This window comes from Microchirus variegatus (assembly GCF_963457635.1).
Source record: "Microchirus variegatus genome assembly, chromosome: 6".
NCBI classification, from domain to species: Eukaryota; Metazoa; Chordata; class Actinopteri; order Pleuronectiformes; family Soleidae; genus Microchirus; species Microchirus variegatus.
In genome coordinates, this window is record NC_139807.1 from 32,520,653 (window position 1) to 32,540,911 (window position 20,259).

Here is a 20,259-nt window from a genome sequence, read left to right on the forward strand (position 1 = left end):
ATTTCAAAATAAGCGTAGGGCCGCAGGATATAGACTGGCGGGCCGCATGTGGCCCACGGTTCGCGAGTTTGAGACCCCTGTTCTACACCCATGTTCAGCCTTTGACACCTTGCGAGATGTTTGATTTTTATTGTATGACTGCCATTTCTTCTTGTGTTTTTTATGATCCTTAGGTTATTTTTAATCTATTTTATGTTATTTTATTGTTTTTTGAACCTTTTTATAAAGGTTCCACCTGGAACCCTTTTAAAACCCTTTATTCGGGAAAGGGGTTTTAAAGGGTTCTTTGGATCAAAATGGTTCTTACTGGAACTATTAGTGTTACCAAGAACCCTTGAAAACCCTTTCTTTGGGAAAAAGGGTTTTTCAGAAGCAAATGGTTCCAGGTAGAACCTCAGCCCTTGTAGAAGAACCTTTTTGGAACCCTTATTTCTAAGAGTGTAGGGTCCAACAATTGGACGGTGTCCTTTTTAATAGCATCCAGAAAGTGTCTAATGTGATTTCCTCAAGATACAAAGGAAACCAAATCATTTCGCCATTTCTTAAAGCATGGTAGAGAGGGAGACTTCCAGTTGTTTTTCATTTTTAACTCTTATTGTGAGTTTTATTTACTATGTCCAGCACTTTAGTCCACTGTGGTTTGTCTAAATAAAGTTGTATTGTATTGTATTGTATTGCTGATTGACAGTATTTCCCCCCTCAGATTCTGGCAGAACCATGGCGTGTCACGGCCAGAACGCCTCGCTGCAGTGCGGCTCAGGTCAGGTGATCGAGGTCATCGACAGCTTCTACGGTCGCAAGACCGTTCACTACTGTCGCTCGTCTACGGTCGCAGATTTACCCACGACGACGACGACGCTATCACAGGAGGAGTGCAGCTGGATAGATGTGGTCGACACTGTCACAGGTGAATGAAATACGCTTCAAAAACACAATTATCAATATAGAATATTTAATACTGTCATTTATGATATATAAACGTTTAGCTGTGACCGTGCCATACATTCAGTCTGTGAGGACGTGTTTGTTTGTAGCTTTGCTCAAAGGCTGAAGGTAAACAAACCAGAATCAACTCTGTTTTTGTGTCCGACACAAAACGACGTCTGCAGACAAAAGGCTGAGGAGACATTACACGAATCCTCTGCTAGAGGAGCTGAGTAATGGCTTCATATGAGTCCAGACTTCACTTTACAGGAGAAGTTTGTGTTAAACAAACAGAGGAGATTCTCCTGATGATTCACTCACCTCTCTGTTCATCAGAGGGATTTTCAAACTCAGAATGAATCATGTCGGCTCTTTCACAATTGAGTTTATACATTTATTTTTACACGTTTCCAGTCGATTAGAAAGTCTACGTAAGATTTGACCGTTTTAGACGCTGATTTTCCAAAACCTGGTGTAACAAGGAACACAATAATTAACAAAATAGGGAAACTGATGAAACTATCGACAAAAGTATGACCCAGAAATGTCTTATTTTTGGTGTTTAGAGTTTTTTCATATTCTAACCACTGCACCTGACATCACAATTCATTATTTAGTAAAATCAGTCTTATGTTAACTAGAGATTTATAACCATTTTTTAAGATATACCAACTTTTCTTTTACTTTTACCCACGTTACCAATTTTAATCTAATATTTACTTAAAGATTTCAAAGTCTGTAGCATACCTACACTCTTAGAAATAAGGGTTCCAAAAGGGTTCTTCTACCAGGGCTGAGGTTCTACCTGGAACCATTTGCTTCTGAAAAACCCTTTCCCGAAGAAAGGGTTTTTTAAGGGTTCTTGGTAACACTAATGGTTCCAGTAAGAACCATTTTGATCCAGAGAACCCTTTAAAACCCCTTTCCTGAATAAAGGGTTTTAAAAGGGTTCTTGGTGGAACCCTCCAAAAGGGTTCCAGGTGGAATCTTTATAAAAAAGGTTCTACATGGAAAAGACTGTAGAAGCTTCTAGGGTTCTAGCACTAGGGTTCCTGGAACCAAAAAGGGTTCTCCTATGAGGACAAGCCGAAGAACCTTATATAGTTCTACTTCGCACTTTTATTTCTAAGAGCGTAGTTTCATCTGACTCACAGATAAGGATTAAATTAAAAAGACCTGTCATAGCTAAGTAGAACCATATATGGTTCTTCGGCTTGTCCTCATAGGAGAACCCTTTTTGGTTCCAGAACCATTAGTGTTACCAAGAACCCTTTTGAAACCCTTTATTCAGAAAAGGGCTTTTAAAGTTTTTTTTTATTTTATTTAACCTTTATTTAACCAGGAAGGTCCCATTGAGATTAAGAACCTCTTTTTCAAGGGGTTCTCTGGATCAAAATGGTTCTTACTGGAACCATTAGTGTTACCAAGAACCCTTGAAAAACAAATGATTCCAGGTAGAACCTCAGCCCTTGTAGAAGAACACTTTTGGAACCCTTATTTCTAAGAGTGTAGTAACCGAGACGTGTTGTGCAGAGATCTTTTAGGGTACTAAACCCAAACCTTTGAACTGCCAACATCATTTTTGAAGTATAATTAAAGTTGATTTTTTCTGTTTTCTGTCAGCCATTTGTGTTTAATTGGATGGAAGTTGAGAAATGTCATGTATTTTTAATATGAAAAACAGTCTCTCATGGTTCTATCTCGTCTTCTGCCTCTCTGCAGCTCACTGTCATGGACTTCAGGCTTGTCAGGCTCCAGTGAATCTCAGCTCTTCTGTTGAACCGTGTCCTGTGCTGGGGAGTTACCTCTCTGTGGAGTATCACTGCAAACACGGTCAGATTTACCTCCTCTAAACTTAGAACTTTGGTCTTTAAAGGTCACATAGAGTGGTCCTGTTGCACATATATGTTAGTTATGGAGGTCTACTTACATACATTTAAGTTTTTATGCTCAAAAACCCTTCTAGTTGCTTTAAACGAGCCGATAGAAATCTTTCTTTTCTGACGCTGTTCGTCAGCCGCGATATTTCAGAGTGAACTCTCACACCCAGAAGACAGAGTCTTGTGTTTGGCCAGTATATTCAGCACACCAGCTCTCAGAAGCACAGCTCCCCCCTCTGGAACGGTGGATGCACTGCTCCTCATTATCAAAACATTGTTTTAACAGTGTTTAAAAATATCTTCCCTTTGACGACCTTTGACCTGGAGTCAGACCCAGAGTCAGAAGACACTGTCGCTCGTGAAACACCTCCACAACGGACGTTATTCTTCTTCTTCTGCGATTCAATGTACGTAACCGGAGCAGGACGATCGGCTGTTCAGGAGAACCGCTGTTTACGTAACTATTACGGGATTTTCAGAGATCTCGCTGAGCCCGAGATTACAATAAAACACAGCGTTCTCAGCAGTGGCTGAACTGTTTGTTTAGAACCTTCAGGGCTTCGTAAACAAGGTAATGACGCAGATACACACTAAAAAACAGCGTTAATAGGAACTTCCGGTCTAGGTCCGCTTTAAACTAATGCTAATGCTAATGCTGAATTGAATTGAAGTGAATTGAAATGGAAAATGTGTTGGAACTCTGTGCACTTATTGTAAAAAGACAGTGTATATATATATATATATATATATGTTGCACATATATAGGATGATGAGCCTGGTTATGTGTTAATGACTCTAACGCTGTGATCTTCTCTCAGGTCTCTACTTACTCATCAGCAAACTGGCGGCCGTCTTTGACAACGTCACCATCACAGTGAAGTGGCTCCTTCATCCGTTTCAGGGGAACCTGACGTGTTCGGTCAACGCTGGAGACGGACACACCATCGATCCGTACAGCCCTGAAGAGTGAGTGGGAAAAAAACAACTATTTGAGAAGCGTTGTTGTAGCTTCTCTGGAGAACTGCAGCGACGTAACGTCGTTCACGTCTTCACAGGATGGAAAGCACCATCATGCACAGATTCAGCCGCCCCGGTGAGTTCCTGGTGGTGGTGGAGTGCACCACGAGCGACTGGCACGTCACCGCTCAGAGAGCCATCACCGTCCAGGAGCCTGTGGGAGAGTTTGCTGCCATCGCCTGCTTTAGCGGCGACGTGTCAACAGAGGGCGCTCAATGCAACGCTGTGTATGGACGTCCTGTTCACGTCCAGGTGATGATGGAGGCTGGTGAGTGAACGTCCATCGTCCATCCAAACATACACTAGACTCGTCGAGACATTTTTGAGAGTGGTACTGAGGCTTTTTAGTGTCTTTGAATAACTCTTTTCTCACATTTTTTTCTGACATTTTATGGATCAAACGATTCATCGATTAATTGAGAAAATTATCGACAGATTAATCAATTAGTTGTAGCACTAAGTGAGTTATTTCTGTATGTTTTTATTACTATATTTAAATTAGCGTCATAAATACGTTTATATAGTCAACTTTTCTTTCGTTCCATATCAAAACATTCACTTTTAATGTTAAATTATGTGAAATATCATCATAAATATTATTATTTCCATTACTTTTTCTCAAAAAGACCCCTGATTTAAATGAATACAATATATTTCTTACATGCATCTCCTTTAATACAACATTTTTGAAAGTTTTGGTCATTGAAAAATGACCAAATAGGATATTTAACCTCAATTAAATATCTTATTTAAATGCACAACAGTGACATTTAGTGTTTAAAACTGTTGCATCATCTCCACTGCAGACCCTCATTTTTCTTCTCCTCTGGTCGAGACATTTTTGAGAGTGGTACTGAGGCTTTTTAGTGTCTTTGAATAACTCTATACTCATCAACGTTTTTTAACATTTTCTGACATTTTGTTGCCCAAACGATTCATCGATTAATCGAGAAAATAATCAATATATAAATCGATTAGTTGCAGCTCTAAATTTTTTTTATTACTATATTGAATTTGCATCATAAATACGTTTATAGTCTATTGTATTAATTTAAATACTAACTTCACTAATTAACACTGGGGATTTTTGTTTGCAAACTGGTTTGATGTATTGGTCAGTTGCTTTACCCAATAACAGCAGAGTTATTCAAACACACTAAAAAGCCTCAGTACCACTCTCAAAAATGTCTTGAATCTCGAAAAATAAAGATATGCAGTAGAGATGACGTTGAATAGTTTTTAAACACTAAATGTCACTGTTGTGCATATTTAACATATATATCCTATTTAAACTAAATTAAGGTAGAAGTATCACTTATATATACACTACTCACAAAATTTAGGGATGTGAGACTTTTGGATTCAATTTCAGAATGCACCTAAAATGCACTCTAACCTTTACAGGTGAACTTAAGTTAACCTTCTGTAAACTTTTGAATGCTCATGTCCAATTGTCATCTAAAGTTAAGTCTTAAGTGGCATTTTAGTCCCAGTTTGGCATCTGTCGAAAACCAAAACATTCAAAGGATTTGTATTAAAGGAGATGCATGTAAGAAATATATTGTATTATTTTAAATACTGGTTTCACTAACTAACATGAGGTGATTGTTATTTGCACACTGAAAACTTTGTTTAGTTTGTGGTTTGATGTATTGGTCAGTTGCTTTACCCAATAGAGTTATTCAAACACACTAAAAAGCCTCAGTACTACTCTCAAAAATGTCTCGACCAGAGGATAAGAAAGATGAGGGTCTGCAGTGGAGATGTTTTAAACACTAAATGTCTCATATATATTCTATTTAACCTCATGAAAGTGTAAGTATCACAAATATTGTAAGTAAACATTCATTTTCATCTTTCTTTTACTCCTAAACAGGTACAAATATCTCCTACGCCGTTCGCCGTGAAGACTCTTTGGTTGCAAACTCGTCGGTGGACGTCGGCCTCGAACCTCACAACATCACGCTGAACTCCTCTGTGGTGGAGAAGCTCGGCTCCGGCTGTCACAACCTGACCGTGTCGGCGTGGAACGGCGTCACCGCTCGCTCTGTGTCCGCAGGTCTGCGGCTGTGTCTGCTGCAGCCTGTGGTGGAGCTGCAGGCCTCGGTGATGTCAGAGGACGGACGGTGTCCAGACTCTGCCGACCTGGTCGTCCAGGTCTCTCTGGAGCTCGGAGCTCCGCTTCAGCTTCTCTTTAACTTCACTGGAGCCGAGGAGACGCTGTCTGAGAGCAGGGAGCTGCTCAACGGCAGCTCACAGGTTTATACTTTCTCCAAACCAATCCAAGGTAACTGAAAGAAACAGAAAACAACGATGATGGTGTTACAATGCTCCATGTGGTGTTTAAATATAAAATGTGTTTTTCCTCTTAAAGGGCTGGTAAAGATTCAGGTGAGAGCCATGAACGCTCTCTCAGCCTCTGATGTGGACGTGGACCTGGAGAAGGTTCTGGAGGCGTGTCAGAATCACTCTGAACACGAGAACACAGTAGGTTGAACACGTGTATGACATCCAGAGGCGCAGCTTGTGAACAGGCAAGGGCAGGCAACTGCCTGGGGCCCCGAGCTGATAAGGGGCCCCCCGACACTCGGAGCCTGAGGGCTGTTTGAGGCCCCACCTCACTTTAACCTGTGTGTTAAGTTATCGTTCTGCAAGTTGGAAAATGAAGAGGATTATTTGCATATCTATCATATTATTTGCATTACATATGTGTAATGGACATCTTTTTTCAGTTATTTACATTATTTTATTGTTCTATATATTTATATTGTTTTATAATGTGGGTTCTTTACAGTGTAATGTATTTTTTTTACTAAGTTTATATAGTTTTTTAAAAGCTATTTACAGTATTTTATTGCTCTTTACATTTATATTTTCACATACATTTTAATTACAAGGTTTTTCCATGTTATTTCATTCATTTTGAACATACATATTATCACATTATAACATAATGGTGATGAACACTGGTAAGAAGGAAGGGCCCCCCGGGAATTTTTGCTTAGGGCCCCTACAGACTCTAGAATCGCCTCTGCTGACATCACACCATCATCATCATCATCATAATAGTCGTGTTTTCATGTTCCCCGTCACAGACGGACGTGAGAATCATCGCTGCTCCTGAGTCTGTGAGCGACTACAGTGGTGACGTCACACTGAGAGCAGCAGCTGCAGCTGAAGCCTCACACAACACAGGACTCACGTTTGAGTGGAAGTGTCGTAAGTACAACAGTAAACATACAACATGTGATTGATATCATTACAGCAGGGTTAGTTCAATGTATTTATTATGTTTTTATGCAGCCCTTAAGTCCTGTTTTTATTCTAATGCTAATATGATTTTATTCTGAGTTATATACTGACATGAACCCTAACCCACACAGAATTTGCATATAATATATGCACTCAATATGTCTGGACCGATTATATTCCCTCTTCATTTGATATGTGGTCATGCAACATTATTATTATCAGAATAATAAATAGATGTCAGGATTATCAGGTTCACAACTCAATTCAAACTTGACCAAAGTGCTGTACAGATGATAAAAGTGACCCATACAGTGCTGCAGTTACATTAAATAGAATAAATAAATACTAAAATACACATAAACACCAATAGTGCAGTAAAAGGAAGTTAAAATTAGATTAGAAATGTTGCCAGACGTCCACTTAAGTCTTTTCTTTTCTTTCTTTCTTTTTTTACTTATGTAAAGGCTTATGTGTAATTTTTTTTTACCATATTGTATTTTATTTTATTCTATTTTTACTCTTAGCTTTACGTTTTATTTCTTTTTTTACTTATTATGCCCTATGCACATTTCTGCACCTCTTGTCGCCTTAACCTCCCCAGGGGAGGAATAAAGTCATTCAATTCAATTCAATTCAATTCAATTCAATTCAATTCAATTCAATATATATATATATATATATATACACACGCATGTATATATTTACATATATACATGTTTATATATGTATATATAATATGTATACATATATAACGAAATATATTATATTTCGTTGTCTTGCAGGAGGAAACTGCTCGTGCAGAAACCTAAAAACAGATGAATTCCACGTCATAGAGAAACACTGTCTTCCCAAACCCTTTGAATTTTTCAAATACATTTTAACTGTGACGAAGAAAACCTGGTTCAGGGAGTGGATCGAACTCGGTTCAGACTCTAAATGCGTCACGGTGACGCCAAAGGAATTCACCGACGTCACCATCAGGTAAATAAATGACGTCAATTTACAGGAAAACCTGACATTCAGTAAAAGTTTAAACTTGTGTGTGTTCATGTTTACAGTTGTGATAACTGCTCTCCTGTGAACGTGGACGAGGACGTGAAGCTGAGGCTGAGCTGCGTGACCTCGTGTCCTCACGTCGTCTGGTTTACTGAAGACCACCAAGCTTTGAAGGTCGCTCTGAAACAGGAAGTTCCTCCAATGTTTTTTTTCAAAATAAAACCTGTCAGTGTATTAACTGAAGATGTTTTCCACAGGCTAACCTGAACCAGTGTTACTTCAAAGCAGGAACGGCGCCCCCTGTTGACATGCAGGACGGCAGCAGTGAATATATCGTACAAAGTCGTCGTCTGAAGGAGTCGAGGGACGCGCTGCACAACGTCACTGTCATCGCTTATGGTGATTTTTCTCTTTTAATCTTATTTTCTTAAGACATGCAGGATCTGAACACTTTGAGAATTACATATGTTTTATTTACATAATCGACATAATTTAAATTCTAATGAGCACAAAATAAATTCATTCTTTCTGATTTTCTGTCCCAGAAAAGGTAGAAAATGAGCTAAAATGCATGAAAATAAACTGCTTTAGGATCCAAAAGACGCAAATTTAGAAGAGGTTGTGTGCGTTCATGGCCATAAAGCAGGACTTATACACAAATGTAAACATCCACTATTATTGTGAGACTGAACAATAAGACCCAATGACTTTGTAAATGTGGTAAAAAAAATAAAATAATTTTAAATAAATTAATCAAAACGACCACTTTGGAAGTTTAGTTAAGGTATTTACATCATTTATAATATGATTTATATTCCATGTTGTCCCTGTGATGGACTGGAGACCTGGGACCAGAGGCGCATCTAGAGTCTGTAGGGGCCCTAAGCAAAAATCCCCAGGGGGCCCTTCCTTCCAACCAGTGTTCATCACCATTATGTTATAAATAATCTGACACCAACTTAAAATGTATGTGTTCAAATTATTATTTTTATAACATTGAAAAACCTTGTAATTGAAAAGTATTTGAAAATATAAATAATAATAATAATAATAAAATACCGTAAATAGCTTTTAAAAAACTATATAAACTTAGTAAAAAAAAATACATTACACTGTAAAGAACCCACATTATAAAACAAAATAAATATATAGAACAATAAAATACTGTAAATAACTGAAAAAAACATATATAAACTGACAGAGCCATTTCTTGCTATATGCGGACTATGCAGCTGCATAGGGCCCCACAGCCACCAGGGGGCCCCCAAACTGCAAGTTCAGACTCATATTTTATTATATTTTTGAGAATGAAAAGTACCTGTATTTATTTGCATGTATTGGATGCATTCATTATGCATATATTTGCAAAGCATGTAAGTGTTTGTGGGGTAATCAGAAAACGTTAGGAATCTCTACCTCGAGTTTGAAAAAATAGGGGCCCCCAAATAGTATCTCGCATAGGGCCGCCAAACAGCTAGAAACGGCCCTGTAAACTGAGTAAAAAAGATATGCATTACACTGTAAATAATGGGGCCAATTTAGGGAGGTTTCCTACTGAGATGTCATTGCAAATCGCCCATTGTTGTTTAAGGGGAAGGGGAGGCGGCTGCTCACTGCACATTTCCAAGTGTTGGGGGGCCCCCCTATCAGCTCGGGGCCCCAAGCAGTTGCCTGCCTTTCCTGTTCACAAGCTGCGCCCCTGCAGCCTGGGTCCAGGGTGTGACGCTGCCTTTTGCCCTACGTCAGCTGGGATTGGCACCAGCAGATAGACGAGGAATGAATGAAGATGCTGAATTAAATTAGCACGTTTTTCTTTTTCTTACAGGCAAGAATGAGCCCGGTTTTGTCAAATTCACTCTGGTCCCTGATCCTGAACCAGATGAGACAACAACACCTGCTGCTGCTGCTGCTGCTGCTCTGATAACAGCTGCTCCGTCAGCCCCAAGCCCCCCGTCCTGCAGCATCTCCCCCACATCAGGGAGCGTCCTCGATGCCTTTGACATCAGCTGTGAACCCAGCTCCTTCTGCTCAGAGGGCTGCTCTTACTGCTTCAAAACTGACACCGGTGAGGAGGCACGGTTCTAAGTGAATGTTGAGTTTTAAAAGCCAAGAACGTGAGCTTATGTGGCTGCAAAAGCAATAAAAAAGACTTCAAATGTTTGTGTAAAGACACAAACATGCAGAGGATTCATTTGGATAAGACTAGACCAGGGCTCTGCAGGTCTCCAGGAGCAGTGACTCCCTGTAGATTTGAAGAAATCTTTTTATTTTATTTCCATGTTTTCAAGGTGAAGGCATAATTTAAAAAAAGGTGTTTTGATAATTTGTGCGTCACGTACGGTGTCCAGTGTACGTCAAATTGGATATTCAAATTAAAGTAATACATTAAAGTACATTTGGAGTGCTGTCCATCTTTGGATCCACGGCATAAAATCGTTTTATTTCGTTTACAAAGTCACTTTTTTCCTACACTTTATAAGAGCAGCAATGTAATGTCAACAGTTTTCTTTTGGTAGTTGTTAACCCTGGAACACTATCGCTCAAATTCAAAACACCATCACTAACGCCTGGGGTTTTTTACCCGGGATAATAAATACACCCAATAATCAGTACTTTTCATGAAAATCACATAAATATATTTGCTCTGGTGAAAACCACCCGGCAATGGTGTTCTTGGGTTAAATGTCATAAATGCGACAAACTGTAGTTCTTTAAAGGTGAAGTAAGTAGTTTATAGTGCCATCTAGAGGAGAGGCTGAAATCAGGCGGTCAAATGTCGTCCTCGTCGTCTTTCTCCGTGGTGCCGGCGTACGGTCAGGTACTGGTGTTCCTTTATCCGGTGTAAAATACGTGTGGTCCTCCGTTCTAAACACGTAAAAAGATTAGCTCGGGACTTCCTGCTACAAGTAAAGAGACGCTTGATTTGTTATTTTGCGTTTGTCCTTACAGGCTCCTGTAGAAACATGGCGTCTCGCTGCTAACAGTGGCTATGCAACAGCGGCCCGCGACCATGTTATTTTACATGACTTTTTGAAACACTACGAAAATGAAACAAAAACTATTATACAGCGACTAGACAATGCAGGAGCACATAATATGTATAAAAAAGTGGATTTTGGGTTATATAAACCCATAAATACTACACAGTGTCCCTTTAAATGTTGTTTATATGTATGAGAAAAACATTATACATGATATTATCGGGTTTTTTGCGGCTCCAGTTTAATTTTATTTGGGTGGAGAATTGACTTCTTTCATAATAGACTAATCAACAGTTTGTTGTGTTTTCACACAGGCACACATCTGCGCTGCAGTAACACAAACCAGGTGAAGTCCGTCTTCCTGCCTCTGGGAGACGCGAACAACGACTACACTTTGTCCGTGGTGGTGACGGTGAAAAATGCAAACGACAAAACCTCCACGACTCTCACCGCTCAGGTCTGTCTTCATCACGAACGTCATCAAAAATCACAAAAAAAGTGGATTTTTACAGCTCTTTTTATAATCCCTTATTTACCTGAAACCTTAGGTGGGGGAAAGTGAGTCCGTTGGCTCGGTGGAGGCTCTGCAGTCTGCAGTGGAGGACACTGTGACTCAGTTAGAGGAGCAGGGTTTGCTCTCCTCTGAGGCTCTCGGGCAAATATTTACCTCCGTTTCCGACATTCTGAACACAGAGGACAGCGAGGAGCAGAAGGACGCCAGGACCGAGGTAACCGAGCCGCTGTGTCTGAGGCTGAAACTGCTGTTAGTTATACAATAATAACACTGGGTTACAAAATAGAAATTGGAAGTTGTCTATGTCTTTTCAACTGAATTAGGACCATTTTGCACCGCTGAATCCAAAAATTACCTCAATTTTTCTCAATCAGGGCAGGTTTTTATGCTAATTTGATTTAGAAAAATCCGATCTTCTGACTAACTTGATGACATTTAGCTCAAGTTTTATCCTGGTCACCACGTTTAATACCAAAATAAGCACGGTCAGCACACTAGGAACAATGGTGTATTCAGCGCAGACAGAGCCGTTTCTTGCTATATGCGGACTATGCAGCTGCATAGGCCCCCCACAGCCACCAGGGGGCCCCCAAACTGCAAGTTCAGACTCCTATTTTATTATATTTTTGAGAATTAAAAGTACCTGTTTTTTAGAGCTGCAACTAACGATTATGTTGGTAATCGATTAATCGGTCGATTATTTTCTTGATGAATCGATGAATCATTTAGTTAAAAAAAACGTTGATCAGTGTTCGTCAAACCGAGAAATGACGATGTTCTCGAATGTCTTTATTTTGTCCACAAACCAAAATGATTCAGTTTTAATGATTTATTTGTTTATGTGGAGCAAAGAAACCAAGAAAATGTTCACATTTAAGAAGCTCAAACAATCAGAAAGCTTGTTTTAATCATGAAACCGATTATCGATTATCAAAATAGTTGACGATTAATTTAGTAATCGATTAATAATCGATTCATCGATTAATCGTTTCAGCTCTACTGTCTTTATGTATTGGACGCATTCATTATGCATATATTTGCAAAGCATGTAAGTGTTTGTGGGGTAATCAGAAAAAGTTAGGAATCTCTACCTCGAGTTTGAAAAAAATAGGGGCCCCCAAATGGTATCTCGCATAGGGCCCCCAAACAGCTAGAAACGGCCCTGAGCGCAGATGTAGCAGAAAACGTCAGGATTGTATTTGCTAGATCTCGTTGAAGCCATTTCATTCACTTGTAATATATAAAAAAAATGCGGCACATGCAAAATCTTCAGAATTTGTGTGTTGCAAGAAACATAAAATAATTTTGCGTCATATGACGCGAAAATACCCGTAACATGTACCTGATTGAGCCAAACCAATGTGATTTTTGGATTCAGCACATCAACATGATACTAAATCAGCTAAAAAAAAAAACCTTATACAATAAATTTGGTGTTGACCGGTCCCATCAGTGCTGCTCTCTCTCTCTCTCTCTCTGTGTTTCAGCTCAGGCAGCAGATGCTGAACAAAATGGCCTCAGTGCTGCTGGACTCTCCCAGTAACTCCACACAGGAAGTGCAAGTGACGGCCAGAGCTGTGGCTGGACTCACTCAGCGCTCAGACGAGCTCAGTCCTGCTGCTCAAGTACACGTCACTCCATTATTATTATTATTATAATAGATTTTGTAGCATTGGTGCAAATTCGCCGAAAACGCCTCGCGTTCAATCCAAAATGGCTGCCTTCCTGTAGGATTCACAGGACACTTGTCGTCGACTTTTATTTACGGCACAACCTCATGAACGCGTGTAACAAGTTTCCTTGACCTACCTACAACTAGCAGTTTTTTGCCTCCGTTTTTAGCCCCTTCCATACTTTCCAATTTTCCACGCTTTTTCACCAAACCTTTTTAAATACGTACATTTTCACCAGGATTGATGCAGTCTTTAAAAAAGGCTTTAAAAAACGGCTGTGTTTCTTTTGTCTCGAGTCAAAGTTAGGATTAATTTTATATCACATTTTTTAGCAGTGATATAAATGTGTAGAAGTCACAAAATTAGATTTTTTAATTTTTCTTTTCTTTTTGTTCTTAAAAATGAGCGAAAAATTAACTTTGAACTTTCCAAATTTCACAAATTCAGAGTACATTTCCTCAGATGTGTTTATATAGTTGGTGAAAATGTCATTTGTTTTTCATCAGATTGCCAAAAGAAAGGATATAAGACGCTCTATATTGCACATTCTCATAACCTCCGTATGTAAGGGTTAAGCAACGATAAAGTTAGTGATTTTTAGAAGAATGTTCTGATAAAAATGTGTTTTCTGTTGTTCAGGAAGAAGCCGGCTCGTTGCTGGTGGACCTCAGCTCGTCCCTGAGCTCCATCAGTGTTCTTCATCACGACCACAGCGATGATGACGAAGTCGTGGAAGCAGCCGCACCCATCGTCCAAGCAGCCAGTAATATTCTACATGTTTCATCAAATGTAAGATAATAAAAACGCTTTAATGACTGTTTCTTTCTTCACATTTTCTACCGTCTGAACTAAACACATTTGTGTTTTCACCAGAAAAAAGTCTCTGATTATCTTCTGACTGGGATTAACAACGTTCAGAGCGCACTGCTGACCAATAAGAAGCTGGATGGAAGTCCTGCCATCATCGACTCTGGTCAGATCAGTGTCTACGTCAACAGGTGAGTGACGACGACGATGATGATGATGGTGACGTTTACGTCCACACCTGAGACTCTTGCAGTGAGTGAGTGAGCGGCTGCTGTGTCTGCAGAGTCTCTCCAGAATTCATGCAGACGCAGGACATCAACGTTCAGAAGAGCAGCTCGTCCAGGTTCTCCTTCCCTCGACTGCCCGATGACGTGGTTTCTCCAGAGGAGCCCATGGACGTGAGAGTGAGTCAACGTCATTTAAAGTTATTTTAGTTATTTATTTATTTGGAAAAGGCAATGTCATGACAGTTACAATCTTTCAAAAAAATACTCTTTTCCATCTTTTCCAGTATATATATATAAATATATATAGGCAACAAGAATCCGTTGAAAATATTTGCAAACCTCTTAAGGAATAATTTTTATGAATTTTTGAATTTCAGGCAATCATCCATTTGCCCTGATGCACTTTGACAGTGAGCTGACTTTCTTCTCAAAAACAAAAAGTATCTCGGAATGACAAGAAATTTACCATCATAATATTCGGCATCGCCCTGAACAAGGATCTGTTGAAAATATTTGCAAACCTCTTAAGGAAATTTTTTTATGAATTTTTGAAATTCAGGAAATTATCCATTTGCCCTGACAGTGAGCTGACTTTAGTCTCAAAAACAAAAAGTTTGACTTGACTTACTTTTTATTTGTAAAGCTGAGATGTTGCAGCTGTTCCTCACCTCAGTGTGATGGAGAACCTAGCGTACGTAGCCTTCAAGATGTTTAGTTAGTCCAGGATTGCAGCCTCTGTAAACCCAGCACTGAACCTGTACCACATCACAATAGCTTTAAAATAATCTCAGTTTCTTTTTACCTCCTCGTAGATGATGAGCTTTGAGAAGAATCCATATTCCTGGTCACAGGGAAACATCTCAGGAACAGTTGGATCAGTGTCTCTGACCAGAGTAAACGGCTCTGCCATCCCTGTAGAGAACTTACCTGAGGAGATCCAGGTCCTTTAAGAACAAACTATAAACACTTGGAGTAAACTGACTCTGGACAATCATGTTAATAGATGTTTGTTTTATTTTCTCTTCAGATTCTTCTTCCCAGACCTGACGCATCGCAGGAGAACAGCACCATCGTTGACCTCGCCAATTTCAGCACAGTCATAATTGACGTGCCGTCACCAGATGTTACGCTGGTGCTGAAGATGGAGCCTTCTGAAGACATTTCTTTCATCGTCTTACTGGGATATAAAGAATATCCAGATGATGAGAATTATGTGGCAAAGACTCGGATTCCCCTGGAGAACTCCAAAGAAGGTAAAGTTTGCAACAGGAAGTAATATATTTTCAATTAATATAACATTAAATGAATCAGAAATACATTTCTATTTCCAGTGTTCTAATGGTACATTGTGTTTGCTAATGGCGTTAGAAGCTATTGGTTGATTAGAAAACCCTTGAAAACCCTTGTTAGCACAGCTGAAAACAGTTTTGCTGCTTCTTTGACCAAAGGGAAAAATTATTATTTTGAATAAAAAAACATTATTTCTAATCTTGTCAATGTCTTGACTATATTTTCTATTCATTCTATTCTATTCAACTCTGATGAATAAAAGTCTGACTTTTAATGGAAAACACAAAACAATTGTATAGGTGACCCCAAACTTTTGAACGGGAGTGTAATTCAAAAGCCACAAATTTTATTTTTTTTCCAAAAGTTTCCGGGCATTTTTTTCCAGAAAAAGTTTCCTGAAATTCAAATTTTCTCCAAAAAAATTCCAGAATTCTTTTTTTTTTAAGTTTCCTGAATTATTTTTTTTTGAAATATTTTTTTTTTTCAGTAAATTTTTATTTATTTATTTATTAAAGTTGGGTTTTTTTGAAAAAAAAAAGTTGTTTTGAAAAAAAAAAAGTTGTTTTGAAAAAAAAAAGCTTTTTTTCAAAAAAGCAATTTTTCTTTCTTTTTCCATAAAGTTATTTTTGTAAAATGTAAAAATTGTATATGTGACCCCAAACTTTTTAACATTAGAGTAGGTCTACACTTATTTATAATATTTGTGTGTAATTTTACCACAGAGGAAAAATACACCTGGGTGCTGAGTCCCCAGAACAGAACAGCAGAGGTCGGAGTTCACTTCCTTGTTTTGAAGCCCGTTGTTGAACCCGGCGTCAAATCCATCAACGCCACAGTCGCCGTCACGTCCATCGCTGCTCAGTGCAAATACTGGAATGAAAGTGAAACTTCTTGGAGTGAAAATGGCTGCAGAGTGAGTTGAAAACCTAACACACAGAGAATAACAAATTGACTGTGTTTAAAGCTGCTGCTGTTGTTGTTGTGTTGGTCTTCAGGTGGGTCCTCTGACGACACCGTTCATCACTCAGTGTCTCTGTAACCACCTGACCTTCTTCGGCAGCTCCTTCTTTGTCATGCCGAACGTGGTGGACGTGTCGCGCACCGCGGAGCTTTTTGCCACGTTCACCAACAATCCTGTGGTGGTTTGTTTCGTGGGCGCCATCTTCACTGCTTATCTGCTGCTGGTGGTGTGGGCTCGCAGGAAAGACATCCAGGACTCAGCCAAGGTAAATCCTGGATGAATTCTCTCTGTGATTCTGCAGCTCAGTGGATCAGATGTATGTATGTATGTATGTATGTATATGTATGTACACTACCGTTCAAAAGTTTGGGGTGCGCACATTATAGCTATGTTGTGGCCACAATTTAATATTTTTTGGACCATGTCATGTCCGGGGCTCCATAGAAAAAAAAATTTTGAACAAAAAACAAACTTTTTTTGAAAGAAAATTGCAGGAAACGTTTTGAAAGAAAAAATTCAGGAAACTTCAGGAAAAAAAACAACAATTTATTTTAAGTTTGCAAAAAAATTATAATAATTAAAAAAAAAACTTTTTTGAGAAAAAAACCTTTTTGAGAAATAAACTTTTTTGAGAAAAAAAACTTTTTTGTGAAAAAAAACACAAAGATTCATAAAAACCAAGAAGACAAAGTCACACACGAGCAAGTGAGAGCAAATAAAGGAATGAAAGTTATAGAAATGGGACATTAAGGAAGTAAAAAATAACATCAAATAAAGTCAAGCCTCTAAACTTCATCTCCTTATTGTAGCCTGCGTTTAACATGCTTTAATTCCTCTGTAAACACTGACTGTATAATCACTATAAACGTGACTTCCTGAGAGCTTCTTCTTCACATTTCCACTCACAGGTTAAGATAACGCTTCTTCAAGACAACGACCCTTTGGCCGAGTATCGTTACGTCCTGAGCGTCGGCACCGGACATCGTCACGGTGCGTCCACGTCCTCTCAGGTCAGTGACGTCTGCTCAAACACAGAGGAGTTCTGTTGGATTCTGTTCCTTAGAACATTCACGAACCCTCTGAGACGCTTGTTTTTGTCGCGTAGGTGACGATCACTCTGCTGGGAACAGAGGGAGAGAGTGAACCTCACCACCTGACCGACCACGAGAAGCCTGTGTTTGAGCGAGGAGGCGTGGACATGTTCCTGCTCACAACACACTTTTCTCTGGGAGATCTGCAGAGCATCAGGCTGTGGCACGACAACTCTGGAGGACGCCCTGCATGGTTAGAGGTCTACGTTATGGTTTAAGGCCCAGTGTGTAAGAAGTGTGTGAGAAGTGTGTGAGAAGTGTGTAAGAAGTGTGTAAGAAGTGTGTCAGGGAATGGATGTTATTCTTCTGTGTAGCTAGCACATATTTGGGGCCTATGAGTCTATGGCCAAGTGGAAGGGGAACTTGGCTTGTTAAACGGAGGGTTGCCGGTCCGAGTCCCCACCAGGCCAAAGGGCTGGGGTAACCCTGAGCAAGTTACCCAACCTCCATTGCTCCCCGGGCGCTGCTCATTGTCGCTGCCCACTGCTGCTTCTAGGACGGATGGGTTAATTGGAACCATTTGCTTCTGAAAGAGAACTTTTAAAAGAGTTCTTGGTGATACTAATGGTTCCAGTAAGAACATTTTGATCCAGAGAACCCTTTAAAAGCCCTTTCCTGAATAAAGGGTTTTAAAAGGGTTCTTGGTGGAAACTTTATAAAAAGGTTCGACCTGGAGCCAAAAAGGGTTCTCCTACTAGGACAAGCCGAGGAACCTTATATGGTTCTACTTAGCACTTTTATTTCTAATAGTGTACACTTAGAAATAAGGGTTCCAAAAGGGTTCTTCTACAAGGGCTGAGGTTCTACCTGGAACCATTTGCTTCTGAAAATCCCTTTCCAGAAGAAAGGGTATTTCAAGGGTTCTTGGTAACACTTGGTAAGAACCATTTTGATCCAGAGAACCCTTTAAAAGCCCTTTCCTGAATAAAGGGTTTTAAAAGGGTTCTTGGTGGAACCCTCCAAAAGGGTTCTCGTATGAGGACAAGCTGAAGAACCTTATATGGTTCTACTTAGCACTTTTATTTCTAAGAGTGTATCAAGGAGGGAAGTCCTTTTTCCCCACTGGAGATAAAACTACACATCTCACCCTGGAGATCCATGTTCTTCACGTTCACGTTCCCGTTCTTGTGCAGGTATGTGAACAAAGTGATGGTGCAGGATCTGGAGACTGCTCAGAAATGGCATTTCCTGTGTAACTCCTGGTTGGCTGTGGACGTGGGAGAGTGCTCTCTGGACAAGGTCTTCCCGGTCGCCTCAGAAATGGATTTGAAGAGGTTCAGGTGAGACCTGGTGAAGAGACGCAAACCCAGCGCGACGTTATCGTCACGAAGCCTAATTCCTCCTCCTGCTTCGTCCCCTTTGCAGTAACTTGTTCTTCATGAAGACGGCCAAAGACTTCAGCGACGGTCACATCTGGTTCTCGGTGGTGAGTCGTCCTCCCTGCAGCACGTTCACTCGTGTGCAGAGAGTTTCCTGCTGCTTCTCTCTTCTGCTGTGCACCATGCTGACCAGCATCATGTTCTGGGGAATCCCCACAGACCCATCTGAGCAGACCATGGACCTGGGTATGGAACACATCATATACATGTGCATTATTTTTTAACTGTGGACTCTCAAGTTTCCAATGATCCGTGTATTTTAGCCACTTCACAAAAAGCTCTGCTAACTAAATCCATGTCTGTTGAAGTCTGTGATGTTTTCTGCTTGATGTCGCCGCCGCCGATCGACAGCATTAACTTACTAAAGATTGTAAATCACTCTTCATCGAGAACTTTGGATCAGGGAGAATTTGACGCGGTGACTCAGAGGAAGTTCACGCGTTATCTTTCGGTGTTTGAAATCTCGGAACAGGATTATGAGTTATGAGATTACGAGATGATTAATGAGTTTCACAGTCGACCTTGGCTGAGTTACTTTCTGTTTCCTTGTGACCTATAAACACAGTTTTTGTTTTTCATGGACTTTGGTGCAGGAGAGGGAGCAGTGTGACAGATAAAAATATAAAACAGTGAACACGTTGAAGACAGACAGATATAAATGTGATTTATTGAGCATTTTGTTCAATTAAAAGGGCCGTAATTGTGTTAATACCTCATCCAACCACACTGTGGCTCGGGCCCTAACAAGTGTATTTTTATATGTAATTAATAATGTGATAATTATGACCAAATGTCTTATTATTACTGTTATAAATAACATTACTAGCTAACATATTATATTCTATCACCTCGCTGGCAGCTGTTTAAAAGACGCTGAGGTCGTGGATCATGTTTTCATTATAACATGATGTTAAGTGGGGCAGGGCCGGCCCAAGGCATAAGCGAACTAGGGCCCCGTGACCACTAGAGGGTCCCCAAGCGCAATTAACTAAAAAAAAAAAAAAGTTTGTATCGCTGTAGTTTATTTAGAATTTTTCTCCCCATTTTTACCAAAGCTTTTTCACAGTTTTTACATAGTTGTTAGATGTGATTATTTAATTTTATATTTTATTTATAAACCATTTTATGACCTTGTTCCCGGTGCCTCTGTTGATTTACTATTATTATTGAAGTATTTGTGTATTTTATTTAATGCTGAGTTTTTTACATATAAAAGTCAAATCTTTGTATTACAGGAGTGTATTTTGAATCCCCCCCCCCCCCCGAA

At 39.6% G+C, this 20,259-nt stretch overlaps 1 protein-coding gene across 1 annotated transcript in view; it reads left to right on the forward strand.

Annotated features, from left to right (window-relative positions):
• The window catches only part of LOC310928353 (polycystin-1-like protein 2), a gene marked incomplete at both ends in the record, with an annotated part of 33,376 nt that overhangs the window by 2,159 nt on the left and 10,958 nt on the right, over nt 1-20,259 (forward strand). The window contains 25 exons of the mRNA XM_083890877.1: nt 704-907; nt 2,647-2,757; nt 3,623-3,770; nt 3,860-4,089; nt 5,698-6,108; nt 6,196-6,308; nt 6,917-7,040; nt 7,856-8,054; nt 8,132-8,243; nt 8,327-8,468; nt 9,895-10,134; nt 11,365-11,507; nt 11,599-11,778; nt 13,052-13,189; nt 13,877-14,026; nt 14,111-14,235; nt 14,328-14,448; nt 15,084-15,212; nt 15,299-15,524; nt 16,284-16,474; nt 16,557-16,787; nt 17,431-17,532; nt 17,628-17,806; nt 18,747-18,893; nt 18,979-19,178. Coding sequence (XP_083747003.1) covers nt 704-907; nt 2,647-2,757; nt 3,623-3,770; nt 3,860-4,089; nt 5,698-6,108; nt 6,196-6,308; nt 6,917-7,040; nt 7,856-8,054; nt 8,132-8,243; nt 8,327-8,468; nt 9,895-10,134; nt 11,365-11,507; nt 11,599-11,778; nt 13,052-13,189; nt 13,877-14,026; nt 14,111-14,235; nt 14,328-14,448; nt 15,084-15,212; nt 15,299-15,524; nt 16,284-16,474; nt 16,557-16,787; nt 17,431-17,532; nt 17,628-17,806; nt 18,747-18,893; nt 18,979-19,178 — 4,296 coding nt within the window. The remainder of the gene's footprint in view (nt 1-703; nt 908-2,646; nt 2,758-3,622; nt 3,771-3,859; nt 4,090-5,697; nt 6,109-6,195; nt 6,309-6,916; nt 7,041-7,855; nt 8,055-8,131; nt 8,244-8,326; nt 8,469-9,894; nt 10,135-11,364; nt 11,508-11,598; nt 11,779-13,051; nt 13,190-13,876; nt 14,027-14,110; nt 14,236-14,327; nt 14,449-15,083; nt 15,213-15,298; nt 15,525-16,283; nt 16,475-16,556; nt 16,788-17,430; nt 17,533-17,627; nt 17,807-18,746; nt 18,894-18,978; nt 19,179-20,259) is intronic.